The sequence below is a fragment of the Rosa rugosa genome, chromosome 5 (genome assembly GCF_958449725.1).
Source record: "Rosa rugosa chromosome 5, drRosRugo1.1, whole genome shotgun sequence".
Lineage (NCBI taxonomy): Eukaryota > Viridiplantae > Streptophyta > Magnoliopsida > Rosales > Rosaceae > Rosa > Rosa rugosa.
Window position 1 is genome coordinate 13,104,175 of NC_084824.1, and position 20,411 is coordinate 13,124,585.

Here is a 20,411-nt window from a genome sequence, read left to right on the forward strand (position 1 = left end):
TCAAACCTGCCTCCATCTCCGATGGAGAAAAATTCCGGCCCATCCCTTGGTGTCGCAGTTTTCGGGTACGGTCCAGGCCTTCCTTCCCGTTTTTTCTTTTTTTCTCCTTGAAGGTGAGATCGGGGGCTTTCCCTTCGTCTCAATTTGTTTCACAACAGGGCTTGAGGCTGAGTTCCATTCGGCGGCCAACTGAACTGGTGGTTGGAGGATCTGGGACCCAGTACTTTTCACGGTTTCAATTGAGCCGGATTTGGATCGAGTTTGGTTGGAGTCCTTTCTCCAGGGATGGCGACGAAGGCACTTTCACTTGGTCCGACATGTGGAGAAGATGCAAGGCTACCAGAGTTGTGGGGAAGATGAAGGGCAGCCAGAGGCTTACTCTTCCGGGGGCTATGTGTCTCCCCAAGCTGTTGATGCAGGCGACATCTCTCTGTCTGGGTTGGCTATTGCTATGGAAGTCAGGGTCGTTGGTTTGGCTAGATCGACTGGTTCACACTTGTCATCTGGTGGCGTTGGAGTAGGGAGTTGTCTGGTTCCTTGGGGCAGGTTGACCGGAGGCATGGTGGCAGGTGGGTGCGGCGATGGCGGCACGACCAGAGTCACTAATGCGTTGGCTACAATGGTAAACCCTAATTGGGTTTGGGCTTGGCTCTACTTTTCTGACTTGGGCTTGGGCCCTAATGAGTTGTCTAAGGCTGCAGAATGTGGGCTTCTTCTATTCTGGATTCGCATTTGGGATCCCGGTGGATTTATTATAAAGATTTGGGATCCAGGACGACAACCTCGAATTATTATTTCATTTTGTTAGGTCGCAAATTTCATAATCTCTGAGGGTTTTTTATCTTGCTTCGGAGATTACTGATTTTTGTTTGGAATTAAAGTGCGTGAACTGTCTAAAAGGTGGGTGTACTGGGGGTATAGTGGCTTCCTGTTCTTGTTTTAGAATAAGAGTCTCAGGGTACTCTGAGAAACGATTCTTTCTGTCGACCCCTTAGGGGTGTTTCGTTTTTGTACTGCTTGCTGAATCTATATAATGGGCTGACCTCCTTTCGTCAAAAAAAAAAAATTATAAGGTTCAAAAGGTGGGAAGATTAAAATGCTACAATGGCCAAACTTCAACACACACACACAAAAAAGTAAAAAAAAAAAATAAACAATTTATCGTAAATCTTCAAAAAAAAATTTCAACGATAAGGATAATCACGGTAAAAAGAAATGCTCAGTTACACTTCAAGGAGGCTTCTAGCAACTTTTTATTTCAGTTTCTCTCCACGCACGTTTAACGTGTCTATTGTTCAACCAATCCATTTAATCCAATTTCCTAAACATGCATATATATGCTCCAGCTGTGTTTATATAAGTGGCATTGAATCGGTTATAAATTATAATAATCAGATCCAATTTCATATTGAGAAGCAACGCTGAGATAAAGCCCCAGACACGTCTCCCTTCTCTGCCCATCTGGACTTGGACTTTTGGATTTTCGTTTAAATTTTTTTGATCCCTTCTCCCGGTTCAACCCATTCAATCTAAGACCAGTCACGAGGTACATAATCACATATATTACTCCCTTATATAAGACATAGGACTCATATAAATCTTAGTCCTCGTACTATCTCAAGGCCTTCATAGACACCAAAAGTAGAGAGCTTTGGAAATTTGGAGGTGGGTTTTGAATTTCATGGTGATGATAAAGAAAAGGGAAGAGAAGAGCAGTGATTACAGTGAAAAGGGAATGCGACTGGGAAAATACGAGTTGGGAAAGACTCTCGGCGAGGGCAATTTTGGCAAAGTCAAGTTTGCTAAGGACGTCGTCACCGGCCAACCATTTGCCGTTAAGATTCTAGAGAAGAAGAGAATTAACGACCACAACATCGCCGACCAGGTTTTTTTTTTCAATCTATTTGCTCAAAGTTTTGATCTTTTTCTTTGAAAAGTTTCAAATCTTTCATTGATGGGGTTTCTGGGTAGTGTTGAAGAATGCAAAAAGCTTCAATCTTTCACTAATGGGGTTTTTTTTTGGTTAAGTTTCTTACTCTTTTGTTTTCATCTTGATCTTTTGGTTCGAAAGTTTTAATCTTTCTTTGTTTTTTAGAGCTGGAAAGTTTTGGTCTTGTGTCAATGCCTTGATGCGTTTTCTGGGTGGTGCTTATTTGTTTTGATGTTCTAAATGGTTTTGGTTGCAAGTGCAAGCTGTGTTTTTTTTTTTTAAATACCATTTGGCTGCATATGAGTTGATGTATAAACAAATAAGAAACTGAAACTGGCATTTGGCTCTGGTCAAAAAAAAAAAAAAAACTGGCATTTAGCATTCATGGCGTTTATTAATTGCAACACAAAATCGGACATTTTCTGTAACAAGAAACTGAGAATTGGCATTCATTTTGTACGGTTTAACATGATCCAACTTCAATTTCGGTTCCTGTTTTTGTGTGATTATTGGTTCAACATTAACAATATTCTGTATTGCAGATAAAGAGGGAGATTGGCACTTTGAAGCTTCTAAAACATCCAAACGTCGTCCGATTACACGAGGTATTATGCTGTGTATATGCTGTACTTGATCTGTCCCAACACGTCTTGTTTTATGTCCATTATTTTCTGATTCATCATCCTCAATCATCATCAGCATAATCTTTGTGTTTATCCACTAATTTCTCATACGATAATGATCCCAATTTCTTAATTAATGGGGTCTATAAACAGCATCAACGCCAATCAGGGGTTTCCTGTTGAGCATTATTGTTCTTTATCTGTGAAGCACATGCCGAGTTTTCACCACTAATCGATACAGTTACGTTTTGACATAATCTTTGGTAGGCATGAGTGGGGTACCGTAATTATAGTCAATTAGCTTCTTAAATAGGTTTTAGTCATATCACTATATCAGCTACTTTACCAATTACTGATCTCCATTCTTATGATACTCCACCTAATACAAGCTTCACCGCCAATCAGATGACTGCTCTGAACTGGCCATAGATCTCAGCTCGATATCCATGTGTAACTACCCTCAGCAGATTCGTTTTTTTGGTTCTTGGTTATAAATATTAAATTATAGTGACGAGCTGGGCCACTGAATTATTTTCTTGGGGCCCTGTTTCAATCAACCAGACCAAGTGAACCACGTGTCATAATGGGTCCTTGAAAGAAACCTCTGCCCCCATTCTGTTGGATAAGATCATCAACGCTATGGTTATGTCCACCAGTACCTTCCCTGACATTAAAATCCAAGCATGATTGCCTCAACTTGCATATATGATATGTTGTTTTCAGTGTATAGTTTAAACTAAATATTTTTTTTTTTTTTTTTTTTTTTGGCAAAGAGTTTAAACTAAATTTAGCGAAGGATATATTAACAGCAATATATATTAGTTCTTGGATATGTCTTTCTAGGACTAATATGAAAGGAAATATTACAAAAAAGTTCTTAACAGAAAATAAATACTAGAATGATGCTGTGATTTTATGGATGACTGGATTTTTAGAAAAGTAGAACTGGTCTTTTTTATTAAGTGGCAATTGCTTTGCCCTTTGCAAGGTGGAACAGATATCCACTTGTTTCAAGTAATTGTATTTAAACATTATTCCTTTTGAATGTTTTCCCATTGGTCGACCGATGCCATTCAAATTTGCATGGGATTAATCACTTAAACCAGTCTATGCAGTTGAAACTTAGCTCCAATAGTTTGTCCAAAAGCTTGGTTGTATATATAATTGAGAAAGCACAAGAAGTATTCCAACCATTAACATAATTTTACATGTTGAATAGATTCTATTTCTACCTTTGATTTCGATAGAATGCTTTAAACTAGTTTTTAAACATCAAAGCCGTGGCCAACAATGCTTCTACTAATTCTGCTGATTGTACTTACCATGGAAACGATGCAGGTTGTGGCAAGCAAAACCAAGATTTACATGGTCCTAGAATATGTTACTGGCGGGGAATTGTTTGACAAAATTGTAAGGAGCTCTTACTTTGATATTTTATATTCAGAGGCAGGAAGTTGATTATGCTAATAAGTTTTTTATGTTAACAGGCACAAAAGGGAAGAGTTACAGAATCTGAAGGTAGAAAGCTTTTCCAACAGTTAATTGATGGTGTGAGCTACTGCCACAACCAAGGCGTTTTCCATCGGGACCTTAAGGTACTTTCTACTTTCTACTTTCTGCATGACATTCAATGTCATCTAGGTTTCTAATTTGCTCACATCTAATATTGTATGTTTTGATGGCAGCTGGAGAATATTCTTGTTGATTCCAAAGGAAACATAAAGATATCTGACTTTGGCCTTAGTGCTTTGCCCCAGCATTTTAGGGTACATTACTCTTCCCTTCCAATCCAAGCATTTAAGTGAAACATTTTCGAGTCCTGTAACTTAACCCTTTCATTCTGCCTGAAATAACAGGAAGATGGGTTGCTGCATACAACCTGTGGAAGCCCAAATTACGTTGCTCCTGAGATCCTCGCTAATAGAGGGTATGATGGTGGCGCCTCTGATATATGGTCATGTGGTGTCATCTTATATGTCATTCTAACGGGGTATCTCCCGTTCGATGATAGGAATCTTGCAGTTCTCTATCAAAAGGTATTGGCAAATTCTCTTTGGTCTTTCCTTCAGTTATATTGCCTTGTAACAAAAAATCTTGTATTATTTGATATACGTCAAAGTGAAGTTAACGTTTTTGGATGGATTTCAGATATTGAAGGGGGATGTTCAGATACCCAAATGGTTATCACCTGGTGCTCAAAACTTGATAAGAAGGGTTCTCGATCCCAATCCTCTCACTAGAATAAACATGACAGACATCAAGTCAGATGAATGGTTCAAGCAGGATTACTTTCCTGCAAAACCCGACGAAGAAGAGGAAGATATAAATGTTGATACCAAAGATTTGTCAATAAATGAAGCGGTATGAACTAGCATTTTATGCTCAGTGCCCACTCTTTGTGCATATTAGTTTTGTTATCTGCTATAGCTGAGACAATTGTTTGTTTCTGTATCAGCCATCTGAAGGGGAGAAGAGTCCAGATTTGCAGCACTCACCCACCCTTATCAATGCCTTTCAGTTGATTGGAATGTCCTCATGTCTAGACCTCTCTGGCTTCTTTGAGAAAGAGGTAAGTGTAAAGCTAATCTCACAGTACATTTCTAAAGTGATTTCTTTGTATTAATAGGCCTTGAATATTTACCGAAGTTGATATCTGCATTCTGTCTGATTAATTTAGGATGTGTCTGAGAGGAAGATCAGATTTACTTCCAACCACTCTGCAAAAGATTTGCTTGAGAGGATTGAAGAAATTGTAACAGAGATGGGATATGGTGTCCAGAAGAAAAATGGAAGGGTAAGTATTGTTTTGTAACATGCTATCTTCCCTTCACACAGAACCCAGAAATAGCTGTTTTTGGACGATATGTTGATATATACAAACTGGTGTATTTTGTGTTGTTTTTGCTGCAATATTCAGCTAAAATATTGTTATGTTTATGTTCAACATTTCAGTTAAAGGTGATGCAAGAGAACAAGGGGCAGAGAAATCTGGGTAGTCTCTCAGTTGCAGCAGAGGTATTTCATTTAAACTAATTCCGAGTGACAGAAACTTGTGTTGTAATGTTTACTTGTTTCTCAAGTAACAGATTTGTTACTTTAGTGGTGACTCATAGTTGTCTCTGTGATTGCATCAGGTGTTTGAGTTAAGCCCCACATTATACGTAGTTGAATTAAGAAAATCATACGGAGATCCTTCTGCATATAGACAGGTATATACTCCATTATTCCTACTCTATAACCTTATTTCTCGCTTTCTCTCCTCAGATTTCAGGCACTGACATCAACTTTTGGGTATGTGCAGTTGTGTAAAAAGCTATCAAATGATTTAGGTGTTCCATCTAGCCAAGAATTGTTGGCCAGCGAGGTATTGAAGTCCAGTTCTTTGCAGAGTCAAACGGCATAGCATATAAACCTCAGGAGAGATGTACATAGTATTACAATTTGTGTAAATTCATTTGTTCAAATTTAAGTGTTACCATATAAGACTGGATATAATTTGAAATACATTCAGAATGCAAGAAGATTTTCTTGTGAAAGAATCAGCCCCTCAAACTGTCCCAAGGACTTTTACCTGGCTTAGAAACTGAAAGATCTGACCATCATCCCCAAGTGGACTGATTACAATGCCAAGATTCATCGTTGAGTCAGAATCAACAGGTTCTAAAACGTTAAAATGTTATGTTGATGGGGTAGTTCAGATTTCATGGTCTCAAACTCTTGCTCGACATGGCAAGCTAGAAGTGTAATATGACTGCTACATCAAGTTTTGCAACCTTTGCTATCTTAATAAAATTTATGTAGCATTGTTATCTACAGCTGCTTCCTGTTGCTGCTGTTCTAACCAGCTGCAAGCTTCAATTGTTAAAATGAAAAACTAAAAGAAAACAGCTGCCAATCTTTCTTCTATAATGGCCGCTGCCTACTTTAGCTAAGCGCACCATCTGGTACTTGAGAGTCGCTTAATTCTATTCCCCTGTGAGAGGTCCGGCCATCACATAATTTTTCTCCATTTAATTAGAGAATTTCTATATATTCTTCATTTCCCATATTTAGGATAGATTATGTTTGCTTTGGTTTTCTTTTGCCACATGTTTTCTAAACCCTATAAATAGGCTATTGTGGATGGGAAAGCAAGCATTTGCAATTTTTGTTCTTGTAGCTTGCAATCTCTTGCCAGTAATTCTCCATGGATTCTATTGGGGCAAGCCTCGGAATAACATTGTAAGTTCCTTTTTCTACATCTTGTGTGTCAGTTATCTAGTAGTGTATTGCAATCTGATAATCTACATCACCTCTTGCAGCTCACCTTAATTGGAATTGGAAAATGAACTGACGGAGGCTAGTTGCTTGGGTTATACAAGTTTAAGAGTTGGACTAGTTTTGTTGCATTTGGAGACGAAGAGACAATTTGGAGTTTGGTCTTTTTGTAGAGGCGGCATCAAAGTCTCTCTCCCTATCACTCTCTTCCATGTATGTATTGGAGCTTCCGTACATACAGTGGTATAGGCCTAACGTTTTACTAATCAGGCTTGCATGGGAAAAAAAAAAACATGGAGAGATTTGAAATTGCTTGTCTGTAATTAGGAAGGATTTCAAGATATATTTATTATTTATACGATTAGAATATTGCTTTAGTGTCAGATGCATCATCCCTCACTGATGAATATGTCTGGATACAGACTAGCCCCAGCTAGCTTGTGATGTATGTCATTCTCTTCACGCTTTAATAGGTATAAAAGTTTAACTGTTTAAGGACAATCAAAATTGACAGAGAGAGAGAGATTCAGAGAGAATTCATGTGTTTATTCATCTCACAATGGAGGGTTTATATAGAAATACAAAGCTAGTGTGAATGCTCTAAGAGAAACTCAAAATGATAACAATCTTCTCTTGTTGATTGAGGGCTGCAGCTCCACATACTGGCATTCAATGATGAAATCTGCCATGTTTGTTGCCTCTTGGTATAAAGCATGTCACACAAGTCTTCATACACTCAAGTACCTATGTTTATACACTCAAGTACCTATCTATACACTCAAGTACTTATTACATGATATAGACATTTATACTATGACTCATACATACTACAACATGAGTCATATATACTACAACACTCCCCCTTGGATATTTCATGTTAATAGTATTGTCTATGCGTGCGCTTCGAAGTTGCCTCGTTAAAAACCTTGCCAAGTAATAAAACCCTGTGGGAAAAAACAACCTTGGTCGAAGGAGAAAAAGAGCACAACGCGCGTTGAGTGTGGAGTAGTAATATCACAGCTTCGGAGATAAGTGGAGTCTTCTTATCAGCATCATAAGTAGGTAATATGTCTACGAGAGGGATGCATTTTAGAGTTGCTACACCAAAACTTTGCCCGGTAAACCCAGTGGGAAAAAACCCGTGGTCAAAGGGAAAAGATGAGCAAATGCATATATGTTGAATCAAAACATCTTCAGGATGTAGTATAAATGGGGCGACCATGCTAAAGATGTGCCTCGTTAAAACCTTGCCAGGTAACAAAACCCAGTGGGACAAAATAACCCTGGACGAAGGACAAAAAGAGTACACGATGGTCAAGTGGGTATGCTTCTGGATACTCCCCCTGATTTCAACATCTCCTTTGTGTCTCCCAAACGTGGTGCTTCTCTCGTTGCCTCATTAAAAACCTTTGCCGAGTAATGAAAACCATGTGGGATAAAAATAACCTCGGTCGAAAGGGAAAAAGAGCACAACACACTCTTCACGTTTCGAGACCATATATGTAGACATCTCCCCCTCTGATTGATCTTTGAGGAGAGTCTTTTATTGCTGATTTTATGCTTGATGTTGTCGCTTTTGATGCAGCCTTGCTTCATTTGTTTCAAAATAAGCAGCATTATCTTAAATGCTTGTAGGCTCATCTGTGGTAGACTTCAAACTACAACTGTTCGAACATGCGTAACTATGGATCCAGTCCATATACATTCACGAACTACTTCGTGAAGAGCAATAATCTCTGCATTGTTCGAAGATATAGCGACTAAGGTCTATTCTGTAAACCTTCAAGATATCGCGGTCTTACCCATGGTGAACACTTTACCAGTCTGGGAAGGCCTTTGTATGGGTCAACAGATACCCAATATCAGCAAAACCTTCCAAAAACACTTATGTCATTTTGGGGTAGGAATAGAAAACGCGGGCCAGCGTTTGGCGGCGTCTCTGGTGTGTGATGGGTCTGATTCCATCATCTATTGTAGGGATAGAATAAGCCCATATCGATCGTACATCTCAAGTATCGAAAGATATCTTTTACACCAATCCAATGGCGTCGCGTTGGCGCAGAGCTATACCTTTTAGCTAACAAGTTTATGTCAAAACGAGATGTCCAGTCTTGTGCATTGAGCTAATTACAATAATGCGCCTATTCGCACTTCTGCCTCTTGCACATCTTCGTCTGATCATCCTTCAGACGAAGATGATCCTTTTTAGGATCAAGACTACGAACGATAATGGGGTGCTTGAAGGCTTGACCTTTGTCAAAATGCCTAAGCATCTATCAACACGGTGCTCAAGTTCCAAACTGAGGCATAATCGTGTTCCCAAAAATCCTTCATCTCAAACTCGGATTTCAAGTGTTCAGCGGTTTCCCTTAACTCTTTAAGGGCTTCTAATGAAGATCATGTCCAACATGAAAACCGCGATAGAATCCGAAACTTGTTATGGAAACGCGTGGGCATATCCCTTCCCAATCAAGTAGTCACTTTTAGTGAGCGTTTCAACTCTATTGCAAACGCGCTCCGTGGTCTAGAGCCACTTGATTTGGGTAACTAAAGTTTCACTTATGAACTTTCATGTATATTCCGTATCTAGATCCCCATAGAGATACGTAGTGACCACATTTATAAGCTGCATGTTCAGTTATTTGGAAACTACCAAACTGACAGGGTAGTGGAGTGCAATGACATCCATTACGAGAGAATATGTCTCATCGTAGTCAATTCCAGGGCGTTTTGTGAGAAGCCTTGCGCCATAAGGTGAGATTGTCATCTCTTTTTCTCAACACTCTTTCTAACGAAGACCCATTAGTCAATAGGTTTTATGTAAGAAGGTGTTGGCATCACTGGCTCAACGACCTTCCTCTTCGTTTAGAGAATCTTACTTAACCTGGATCGCATCTTTCCATTTAGGCCAAATTTCTCTACGTTGGTATTCATGCTTCAACGGAGCGTGGTTCGATATCATCGATCTCAACAAACTCATGTGCATCAAAATGCGCAAATACATCATCAATTATGATGGAGTTTCTATTCCACGTCTTATGTACACTAGTGTCATTTTCATAGAGCTCTATATTCTCAGAAATAGGTTCTGACGTTGAGGCGTCCCCCAACGATAACCATAATCCGGAAGATACTCATAAGACGGATGTTGAGTGTCGATGATCCAAGGATTGTGCCAAAGTATCCTTCGAATCCACAGGCTTCCCATGCATCTTAGCTGGGGCCTTGGCCTATAACGCCAGAGTGCCACTTTCTATGGCGTTGGCGCCTTGCCTACCTCTGTGTAGGGTGGCGCTACGTCCTATTTGTAGGGACATCCTTCCTTGCAGGCATTTTTGCAGCAAATGTGTGATCTCGTCACTTTTAATAGGGATCGAGATGAGACATAGTGGGGACAGACCACGACAATTCCTGTCGTTCCTGCTGAACATTCGAATAGGGATCGAGATGAGACATAGTGGGGACAGACCACGACAATTCCTGTCGTTCCTGCTGAACATTCGAGTTCTTATCTCCCCCTAACGATGGGAAGACTGTCTCATCAAAGTGACATCTGTAAATCAAACGGAAAGGAGATCGCCTTGCAAGGGCATTAAGTGGCGAACGATTGTTGGAGTCTCAAATCCAACTAAGTTGCTCACTTATTGGTAAGGACCTACCATAGGCGCTGTTTGCAGCGCAATTGGCACATAAATGGCTCACTCGAATGTGCGTAAGTACAAAATATTTGTACCCAGTCACTAGCTGTAACGCGGATATACATTGAGTGGCGGTAGGTCGTAGAGAAATTAGCATAGTTGTATGCGATATTGCATCTCCCCAAGCGGATATAAGAAGATTGGTGTGCATCACCAATATCTGAACTACCATCGTAGTTATGTCTGCGAGACCTTTTGGGAGTGTATATGGGAATGTGATGTCTAACATCAGTCCCTTTGCAATAACCATCGAAAGTCTTCGATGTAAACTTTCTAGCATAGTCAAATCTATTTGACTGAAGGATGAATCTGGGGGGTGAGCCCATTGTCATATGATTTGTGCTAGGAGTATAGCATACGTAGCTTTTATAGATGGACAATGGCACAACACGTGATTAGTGTGTTTGCGTGTCAACCAACATCATGAGATATTTAATCATCCGCAGGTTGGTTGAATAGGTCCACAAATATCACCTTGGATTCTTTGCAAGGATTCTTTGCAAGAATGGTATATTATTTTTAGTGTCCTTTGCATAGGATGGTCTCGATCCTATCTTTGCTAAAGAGCAAGCTTTGCAAAACGAAGTAACTTTTTGGACCAATCTTTGGTTCATACTTCTTTTCGTTTTGAGGAATGGATGTCCGTGAAGTCTTTAATATACGGAACATCATATCACGACCTGGATATCCCAAACGGTCTTTCCAAAGCTTATATGTGTCAGAATCCTATAAGTCATCTCTTATGACATGGTTTGATTCAATGACTCGAATAGTGGTTGCATGCAACCCACTAGAGCGACACATAAGTTTCTCTAATACTCGTTTATGTCCGTAGTCATTAGAGGCGATGCAAAGGAACTCTTGTCCATTCTTACAATGTGTTTTCACATGAAAAACATTGGCTCTTATATCTTTAAAGTTCGGAAATTAACACATGTCCATGACATTGAATAATAATGCGACACTTTATTAATAGCCAATGATTACATCAAAGTTTTCCAAAGTCTATTCCAAAAGTAAAATCAAAATAAGACAAATCGTAGTCAATCAATCCGTTTGGTAACTCTAATGAAATATGACCAGGAAAGTAGAGAGAGATGTTGGTGGAGCGAGGCTCGCTTAAGTACCCCGATCTCAATTACTTTCCTAGACATCATACTTCATTTGATGCGCCACATGAGAAAGATTGAATACAATTGTCATTTATTGACTAAGGCACATTTGCCGTTTATTGGAAAATAGAAAAGGACTATTCTAATCAAAGTCTGCGGCATCCCCGTGCACTTGTTCAGCTTTGAAGTCCTCTATGGTGAGATTGACATCTTCACCATCTTCATCTTCGGCAAGGTTGGATTCTTGCTCCCTGAATTGCCTATACTCTTTGTAGCTCGCAGCTAATTGAGTACTTGCATGGCATTGCTTGAACCAATGCTTCAATTGATCCATATAGCGTCACATCAAGATAATTACTTGAGCAGCATGCTTTGTGGGTGTTCGTTGGAACACAAGGCCCTGGTCAGGTGCCTGTATTATGGGCAACATCCCTCTCGTAGTGAGATGGTTCTCAACGTCGGTTACCCAGCCATGGTATTCCGAGCCTGTTGAGTCAAGCATTGGAAAGTCGAGTCTAGGTTCATTCGACATCCTGAAAAATAGGAAGATAAGATATATTAGTTTCGGAGTTTAAACTTCCACGAAAACTAAGATAATAAGATTTCTGAGCTATGCTACCAAGAAATCAATTTCCAAGAATATTTGGATTAGATGAAAACAATGATGTTTGCGGACGCTCTTAGTCCGATTATTATGAACACTCTTAGTACATTGATTACGAACGCTCTTAGTTCGTATAGCGTGAATCCCCACGATTCCACTTTTAGTCCATAAATTGATGTTTTGCGGACGCTCTTAGTCCGATTATTATGAACACTCTTAGTTCATTGATTACAAACGCTCTTAGTTCGTTTAGCGTGAATATCCACAATTCTGCTTTTTGATTGCAATTTTCCGGGAAAAAGCAAGAGAGGTAAAAGAAGTGAAAAACTCAAAGGCAGGAACTTTTAGTAAGAAATACCTCGAAATAGTCATTGGCCTTTATGTACCCCACAATTCGCAGTTTCCTGATAAGCAAAAACAGGAACTTTTATTAATAAATACATCGAAATAGTATTGTCGGAAAATTACTTAAAAGTGTCCGAAAGTCGCTGGAAAAGTGTCCGGAAAGTCGCCGGAAAAGTGTCCGGAAAGTCGCCGGAAAAGTGTCCGGAAAATGGCCGGAGGGTGGCCGGAAAAGTGGCCGGAGCAGTGGCCGGAGGATTGCCGGAACAGTGGCCGGAGGAAGTGTCGGAAACTTGCTCGACAGATGGCTCGGCAGGTGCTCGGCAGGTGCTCGGTAGCTGCTGCGCAGGCCCTCGGCAGGTGCGCGCAGGCGCTCGGCAGATGCGCGCAGGCGCTCGGCAGCACTTCGGCAGCAGCTCGGCAGCGGTCCAAAACTTCCGGTAGCCGGTTCAGGCGGTTTCCGGCCGGTTTTGGCGGTTCTAAAACCGGTTCTGGGCTTCTTGGATCAAGGGCTTTGATATGAGCTAGGGTTTGGAGGTTTTTTGTAGGTGTGGAAAAATGACTTCGATTGATGATGAACTCTACTCTTGTCAATTTTCGATTCTAATTCTAGAGCAACTTCGTGCTGATAACGTGTTTAAGGACAATCAAAATTGACAGAGAGAGAGAGAGAGATTCAGAGAGAATTCATGTGTTTATTCATCTCACAATGGAGGGTTTATATAGAAATACAAAGCTAGTGTGAATGCTCTAAGAGAAACTCAAAATGATAACAATCTTCTCTTGTTGATTGAGGGCTGCAGCTCCACATACTGGCATTCAATGATGAAATCTGCCATGTTTGTTGCCTCTTGGTATAAAGCATGTCACACAAGTCTTCATACACTCAAGTACCTATGTTTATACACTCAAGTACCTATCTATACACTCAAGTACTTATTACATGATATAGACATTTATACTATGACTCATACATACTACAACATGAGTCATATATACTACAACATTAACCAAGTTTAGTATATATAGGAATAGTTATGGTAAAAGAGACTGCATAAATGAACAAGTTCTTGTTTCAACTTTCAAATGCTGGTATTAACCATTGTTGTGGTGATGAATTTATTCCAACAGGAGGTGAAGTCTCAAGATTGCGGTTAATCAAGAAACAAACAAAAAGAAATCAATACAAATGAGAGGAAGGAAATCACTGAACAAAACAACGCGAAACCCCACAGACAGTTTATTGAATCCATCAATTGGTAAGCATGCATACCATGGAAACAAGAATGAAAGAAATCACTAGTGTTGATGGGCAGGTGGAGTCGGATGATGAATGGTTTGGAGGAGGAGGAGCTGCCGGAACAAGAATGACAGTGGAAGAAGAAGAATCATTTGGTGGAAAGTAATAGGGATATATGGAATATCCTGTCTGAGCTATAGTGAACACAAAGAGGAAGACAGCAGCAACGAACGAGATAACAGCCCATGGATTTCTGAAGTAAGTGTGAATAAGATTGGCGCGCCACCTATTCCACGGCTTTCTGCAGTAGTGATACACCCTCTTATGCACAATTTGAAGGCTGCTATCCGGGTCTTGTGTCACATCCTTAGAGAGTGAATTGAACAGATTAGCCACTGCTTTGTCACTCCCCAGACTATTATGGATGATCCCTTTCGAGTGTAAGAGGGAGACATCCCTAGCATTGTCTATGATGTTGTCCATGAAGATTAAATAAGAAGTTACCTCATTTCCTGCTCCTACATGGAATCTTTCAAATGCCATCAGATTCAAGAACATGGACTCGGTGGTGTCATCCACAACAACAACAGGGAGCCTCAGCACTCCCCGGGCGAATGTGATGTCTTTGAGGCTTGTAGTTGCACTTTTCTTGAACCTGATTCCTGCTTCATTGAGCGCCGTTGCAGACCAGATGATCTCATCGTCACGCTCCATTAACCTTATATTGTGGCGAATATATTTGTGATCAGGCTCATGCTGAAGCAGACTTTTCCTGTACACGTCCAATACATGCACACACTTTCCCATGTTTGGAGAAACATTGCAGGAGCAGAGGAACTTGAGTATGAGCTTGGTCACAAACCCTTCATCCTGTCCAAAATAATGTAGCCATTACTGCTAAATTATAAGAAATATTTCGACAGACCAACTAATCAATTACTCTAGACTCATCGTTGACATACTTTACCTTAGCTTTATCATGCTCAACTGCCACCAGCTTTTCAAGAACAAGCATTGGCAACTGATTCTCAAGCATTAACATGTCACGATTGATGTATGGCACGACATGGAGCCTACCATGATTGCCGAAGATGGGATCATTAGGAGCATAATCGTCCAGTACATGAGCAGCAGTCCTTAGGATTTCCAGCATGAAACAGCCATCTAAAATCATCAGTTGCAGGAATATGTCTGTGACTTCTTTCGGCACAGAATGAAGCAGAGTATATGAGTCCTTCAAATCATTCTCTACTTCAGCCAATGCATCTACAAACAACTCAACAGACTTTCCACATCTTTTGAGGAAATGAAGCAGCGCGCGGTGCTTGTGCTCCTCCATTGGATTTGAAGGATCATAATGGTAAGGCCCGAAGGAGACTGTTTGAGGCTTGTAGGCCTTCTTGTTCATGTCTGTGAGGCTAGCTGGTAATTTGTAGATTGACCCCTTATTCCAGTGATGCTTCTCTGTTGAAAGACCTTCCATGTTCTTGAGATCTTCATTAACTTGAATAATCCATCCGGTGCCAGCCATTATGTTCTTCTGGTTTTCTCAACAATTCTACTGGCTTGAGACAACTAAATTTGTTCTTTTTATACTTCCCTGAAAATCGGAATCAAATTCTGAAGTTTCACTGTTTCAGTGTGTACAATATTTTATTCTTGCTTTAGAAGCAAATCCAAGCAGATATGCTACTCCCCCAAAATAAGCATACAAACTATGTCATTACTAGCATTCTTAAAGGTAAAGTTGTCAGGGGGTTACTACGAGTGTGAAAATTCCTTTCTTCATGCAAGGTAAGTTTCATTATTAAATCATCAAGGTACGTAGCTGATTCCTGCCTTCTTAAAAACAAATTTTCTATTCAATTGAATTACATATTCATAACATTTTTCATTTTGGTTTGAAGCTCAATCTTCACTGATTCCTAACCCATGAATACTATTAAAGCAAACACCAGCCCCAGTAGTGACCCTTACTGCTGCAGAAATTATAAAAAAAGAGTTGCCCAGATACTATTGCAGATTGCACATTATTACTGTCCATATGACGGGAATAGAATTTGGCACCGGACTATTACACTACACAGCGCTGGCAGCTTAATAAGGTACTTCCCATGCTCTTGATCCCTTCTGGTTTCAAAGAAGTTCATAATACTTCAACCAAAAGAAAAAATCTTGCCAAGTTCACTGTACAGCATCTCCGAAAGAAGAGCCTACATCAACAATCTTGAGTCACCAGGCTACTTATTGGCTGTAGCCATGGTTGGTTGGCTACACTAGAAGAACATCGAAGGACCATCCGCTCATGTTAACCCTTTTCAAAAATCAGTTGCTCCCATTCTCCTCCCTTCGTTGAAAACCAGATATTATCTCGAGAAGGTTGTCTTGTCTGCAGATCCTGCTTTGGACCTGAATAGTTGTGTTGTTGAAGCCAAGTTCTATAAGAGCGAGTGGTTGGCTTCCATGAAATTAAGTGAAGAGCAGGATCAGGAACAACAACGTACGTTTACTGAATTAGTTGATATCTGCATTCTGTAGTCTGAGAGGAAAATCAGATTTACTTCCAACCACTCTGCAAAAGATTTGCTTGAGAGGATTGAAGAAATTGTAGCAGAGATGGGATGTGGTGTCCAGAAGAAAAGTGGAAGGGTAAGTATTGTTTGTAACACGCTATCTTCCCTTCACACAGAACCCAGAAATAGCTGTTTTTGGACGATCTGTTGATCATATATACAAACTTGTGTATTTTGTGTTGTTTTTGCTGCAATATTCCGCTAAAATATTGTTATGTTTATGTTCAACATTTCAGTTAAAGGTGATGCAAGAGAACAAGGGGCAGAGAAATCTGGGTAGTCTCTCAGTTGCAGCAGAGGTATTTCATTTAAACTAATTCCGAGTGACAGAAACTTGTGCATGTTGTAGTGTCTACTTGTTTCTCAAGTAACATATTTGTTACTTTAGTGGTGATCTCATAGGAATTGTCAGATGTTTGAGTTAAGCCCAGCATTTACGTAGTTGAATTAAGAAAATCATATGGAGATCCTTCTGCATATAGACAGGTATATATATACTCCATTACTACTCTCTAGCTAGAACCTTATCCCTCGCTCTCTCCTCTCAGATTTCAGGCACCGACATCAACTTTTGGGTATGTGCAATTGTGTTAAAAACTATCAAATGATCTAGGTGTTCCATCTAGCCAAGAATTGTTGGCCAGCGAGGTATTGAAGTCCAGGAGAGATGTACATTGTATTACAATTTGTGTAAATTCATGTGTTCAGATTTTTAAGTGTTATATACCATGTAAGACTGGATAAAATTTGAAATACAATCAGAATGCAAGAAGATTTCTTGTGAAAGAATCAGCCCCTCAAACTGTCCCAAGGACTTTTACCTTGCTTAGAAACTGAAAGATCTGACCATCATCCCCAAGTGGACTGATTATCAAATATGCAATGCCAGGATTCATTGTGAGTCAGAATCAACAGGTTCTAAAACGTTAAAATGTTATGGTAGTTCAGATTGGTGACGGTCCCAATCTCTTGCTTGACATAGCAAGCTAGAAGTGTTATATTGCTACATGAAGTTTTGTGACCTTTGTTACCTTAAAATAATTGATGTAGCATTGTTATCTACATCTGCTTCCTGTTGCTGCTGTTCTAACAGCCGCAAGCTTCAGTTGTTAAGAAAAACAAAAAGAAAACAGCTGCAAGCTAGCTTTCTTCTATAATGGTCGCTGCCTACTTTAGCTAAGCGCACCGTCTGGTACTTGAGACTCACATAATTGTTCTCCATTTAATTAGAAAATTTCTATATATTCTTCATGTAGGTACAAGAACTATTTATGGTGTGTTGGCATTCCCATACAAAACCTTGAAGTATCCTAGAAAAGAGAATATCTCTTATCTCAGGTAAATGCATCCATGCATCCATGCATAAATTAGGTGTTGGTCTAGGAAAGTATCTTTGGTATCTGTAAATAGGAAGGATTTTTATTTATAAGATTATATCGAATATTGCTTTAATTTGGTGCCACATGCATTATCCCTCACGCTAGCCCCGGCCCCCGGCTAGCTTGTGATGTATGTCATTCTCTTCACGTTTTAATAGCTATAAAAGTCTAAGCAATTTTAATATATAGGATTAGGTAGAGAGACTGCATGAACAAGTTCACGTTTCAACTTTCAAATGCTGGTATAAACCATTGTTGTGGTGAGGAATTTGTTCCAACAGGAGGTGAAGTCTCAAGATTGCGGTGAATCAAACAAACAAAAAGAAATCAATACAAATGAGAGGAAAGAAATCACTGAAGAAAACAACGCGAAACCCCACAGACAATTTACTGAATGTGTGAATCCATCAATTGGTAAGCATGCATCCCATGGTAACAAGGATGAAAGAAATCACAAGTGTTGATGGGGAGGTGGAGTCGGATGATGAATGATTTGGAGGAGGAGGAGCCGGAACGAGAATGACAGTGGAAGGAGAAGAATCATTGGGTGGACGGTAATAGGGATATATGGAATATCCAGTCTGAGCTATAGTGAACACAAAGAGGAAGACACCAGCAACGAAAGAGATAACAGCCCATGGATTTCTGAAGTAAGTGTGAATAAGATTGGCGCGCCACCTATTCCACGGCTTTCTGCAGTAGTGATACACCCTCTTATGCACAATTTGAAGGCTGCTATCTGGGTCCTGTGTCACATCATTAGAGAGTGAATTGAACAGATTAGCCACTGCTTTGTCACTCCCCAAAGCATTCTGGATGATCCCTTTCGAATGTAAGAGGGCGACATCCCTAGCATTGTCTATGATGTTGTCCATGAAGAGTAAATAAGATGTCACCTCATTTCCTGCTCCTACATGGAATCTCTCAAATGCCATCAGATTTAAAAACATGGACTCAGTGGTGTCATCCACAAGAACAACAGGGAGCCTCAGCACTCCCCGGGCGAATGTGATGTCTTTGAGGCTTGTAGTTGCACTTTTCTTGAACCTGATTCCTGCTTCGTTGAGCTCTGTTGCGGACCAGATAATCTCATCATCACGCTCCATTGACCTTATTTTGTGGCGAATATATTTGTGATCAGGCTCATGCTGAAGCAGACTCTTCCTGTACACATCCAATACATGCACACACTTTCCCATGTTTGGAGAAACATTGCAGGAGCAGAGGAACTTGAGTATGAGCTTGGTCACAAACCCTTCATCCTGTCCAAAATAATGTAGTCATTACTGCTAACTTACAATAAAACTTTTGACAGACTAACTAATCAATTACTCAAGACTCATGACATACTTTACCTTAGCTTTATCATGTTCAACTGCCACCAGCTTTTCAAGAACAAGCATTGGCAACTGATTCTCAAGCATTAACATGTCACGCTTGATGTATGGCACGACATGGAGCCTACCATGATTGCCGAAGATGGGATCATTAGGAGCATAATCTTCCAGTACATGAGCAGCAGTCCTTAAAATTTCTAGCATGAAACAGCCATCTAAAATCATCAGTTGCAGGAATATGTCTGTAACTTCTTTCGGCACAGAATGAAGCAGAGTATATGAGTCCTTCAAATCATTCTCTACTTCAGCCAATGCATCTACAAACAGCTCAACAGACTTTCCACATCTTTTGAGGAAATGAAGCAGCGCGCGATGCTTGTGCTCCTCCATTGGATTTGAAGGATCATAATGGTAAGGCCCGAAGGAGACTATTTGAGGCTTGTAGGCCTTCTTGTTCATGTCTGTGAGGCTGGCTGGTAATTTGTAGATTGACCCCTTATTCCAGTGATGCTTCTCTGTTGAAAGACCTTCCATGTTCTTGAGATCTTCATTAACTTGAATAATCCATCCGGTGCCAGCCATTATGATCTTCTGGTTTTCTCAACAATTCTACTGGCTTGAGACAACTAACTCAATCTGTTCTTTTTATACTTCACTGAAAATCAGAATGAAATTCTGAAGTTTCAGTGTGTACAATCTTTTATTCTTGCTTTAGAAGCAAAACCAAGCACACATGGTATTGCACCAAAAGAACTAAAGAAGCATACAAACTATGTCGTTACTAGCATTCTTAAAGCTAAAGTGGTCCGGGGGTTCAATAAACTAAAGCCATGGGCCAAACTACGAGTCTGAAAATTGAATAATTCTTTTCTTCATGCACGGAAAGTTTCATTATTAAATCATCAAATTACGTAGCTGATTCCTTCTTGAAAACAAAGTTTCTATTCAATTGAATTTCATATTCAAAACATTCTTCATTTTGGTTTGAAGCTCAATCTTCAGTGATTCCTAATACAATACTATTTAAAGCAAACAGTAGCCCCAGTAGGGTGACCCTTAAGCAACTATTCAGATAGCTTTGAATACCAGAAATTATAAAATAGGGTTGCCCAGATACTATTGCAGATTGCATATTACTACTGTCCATATGGCGGGAACATAATTTGGCACCGGACTATCATACTACACAGCGCTTGCGGCTTAATAAGGTACTTCCCATGCTCTTGATCCCTTCAGGCTTCAGGTTTCAAACAAGTTCATAATACTTCAACTAACGGAAAAATTTTGCCTAGTTCACTGTACAGCATCAGTCTACA

The 20,411-nt window shown here is 39.9% G+C and overlaps 3 protein-coding genes and 1 long non-coding RNA gene across 4 annotated transcripts; 2 read left to right on the plus strand and 2 right to left on the minus strand.

The window, feature by feature from the left end:
• The first annotated feature begins 1,376 nt into the window (after positions 1-1,376).
• Positions 1,377-6,095, plus strand: LOC133710377 (CBL-interacting serine/threonine-protein kinase 1). The gene is made up of 12 exons (XM_062136434.1): positions 1,377-1,885; positions 2,473-2,535; positions 3,892-3,963; positions 4,041-4,148; positions 4,239-4,319; positions 4,410-4,589; positions 4,702-4,914; positions 5,009-5,122; positions 5,231-5,347; positions 5,506-5,568; positions 5,688-5,762; positions 5,855-6,095. Exons 1-12 carry the CDS (start codon positions 1,682-1,684, stop codon positions 5,954-5,956), a joined length of 1,392 nt encoding a protein of 463 aa, XP_061992418.1. The 5' UTR covers positions 1,377-1,681; the 3' UTR covers positions 5,957-6,095.
• A 6,873-nt stretch (positions 6,096-12,968) lies between these two features.
• On the minus strand, positions 12,969-15,391 carry LOC133712944 (UPF0481 protein At3g47200-like). The gene is made up of 2 exons (XM_062139055.1): positions 14,774-15,391; positions 12,969-14,676 (listed from the first exon to the last, which is right to left on the minus strand). The coding sequence occupies exons 1-2, from the start codon at positions 15,335-15,337 to the stop codon at positions 13,819-13,821; spliced, it is 1,422 nt and encodes a 473-aa protein (XP_061995039.1). The 5' UTR covers positions 15,338-15,391; the 3' UTR covers positions 12,969-13,818.
• A 416-nt stretch (positions 15,392-15,807) lies between these two features.
• LOC133708384 (uncharacterized) lies at positions 15,808-17,115 on the plus strand. Its single transcript, XR_009845797.1, has 3 exons — positions 15,808-16,455; positions 16,616-16,678; positions 16,928-17,115. It is a non-coding gene; the product is annotated as an uncharacterized LOC133708384 (long non-coding RNA).
• A 695-nt stretch (positions 17,116-17,810) lies between these two features.
• Positions 17,811-19,828, minus strand: LOC133712839 (UPF0481 protein At3g47200-like). The gene is made up of 2 exons (XM_062138960.1): positions 19,114-19,828; positions 17,811-19,020 (listed from the first exon to the last, which is right to left on the minus strand). The coding sequence occupies exons 1-2, from the start codon at positions 19,675-19,677 to the stop codon at positions 18,166-18,168; spliced, it is 1,419 nt and encodes a 472-aa protein (XP_061994944.1). The 5' UTR covers positions 19,678-19,828; the 3' UTR covers positions 17,811-18,165.
• Positions 19,829-20,411: the final 583 nt, after the last annotated feature.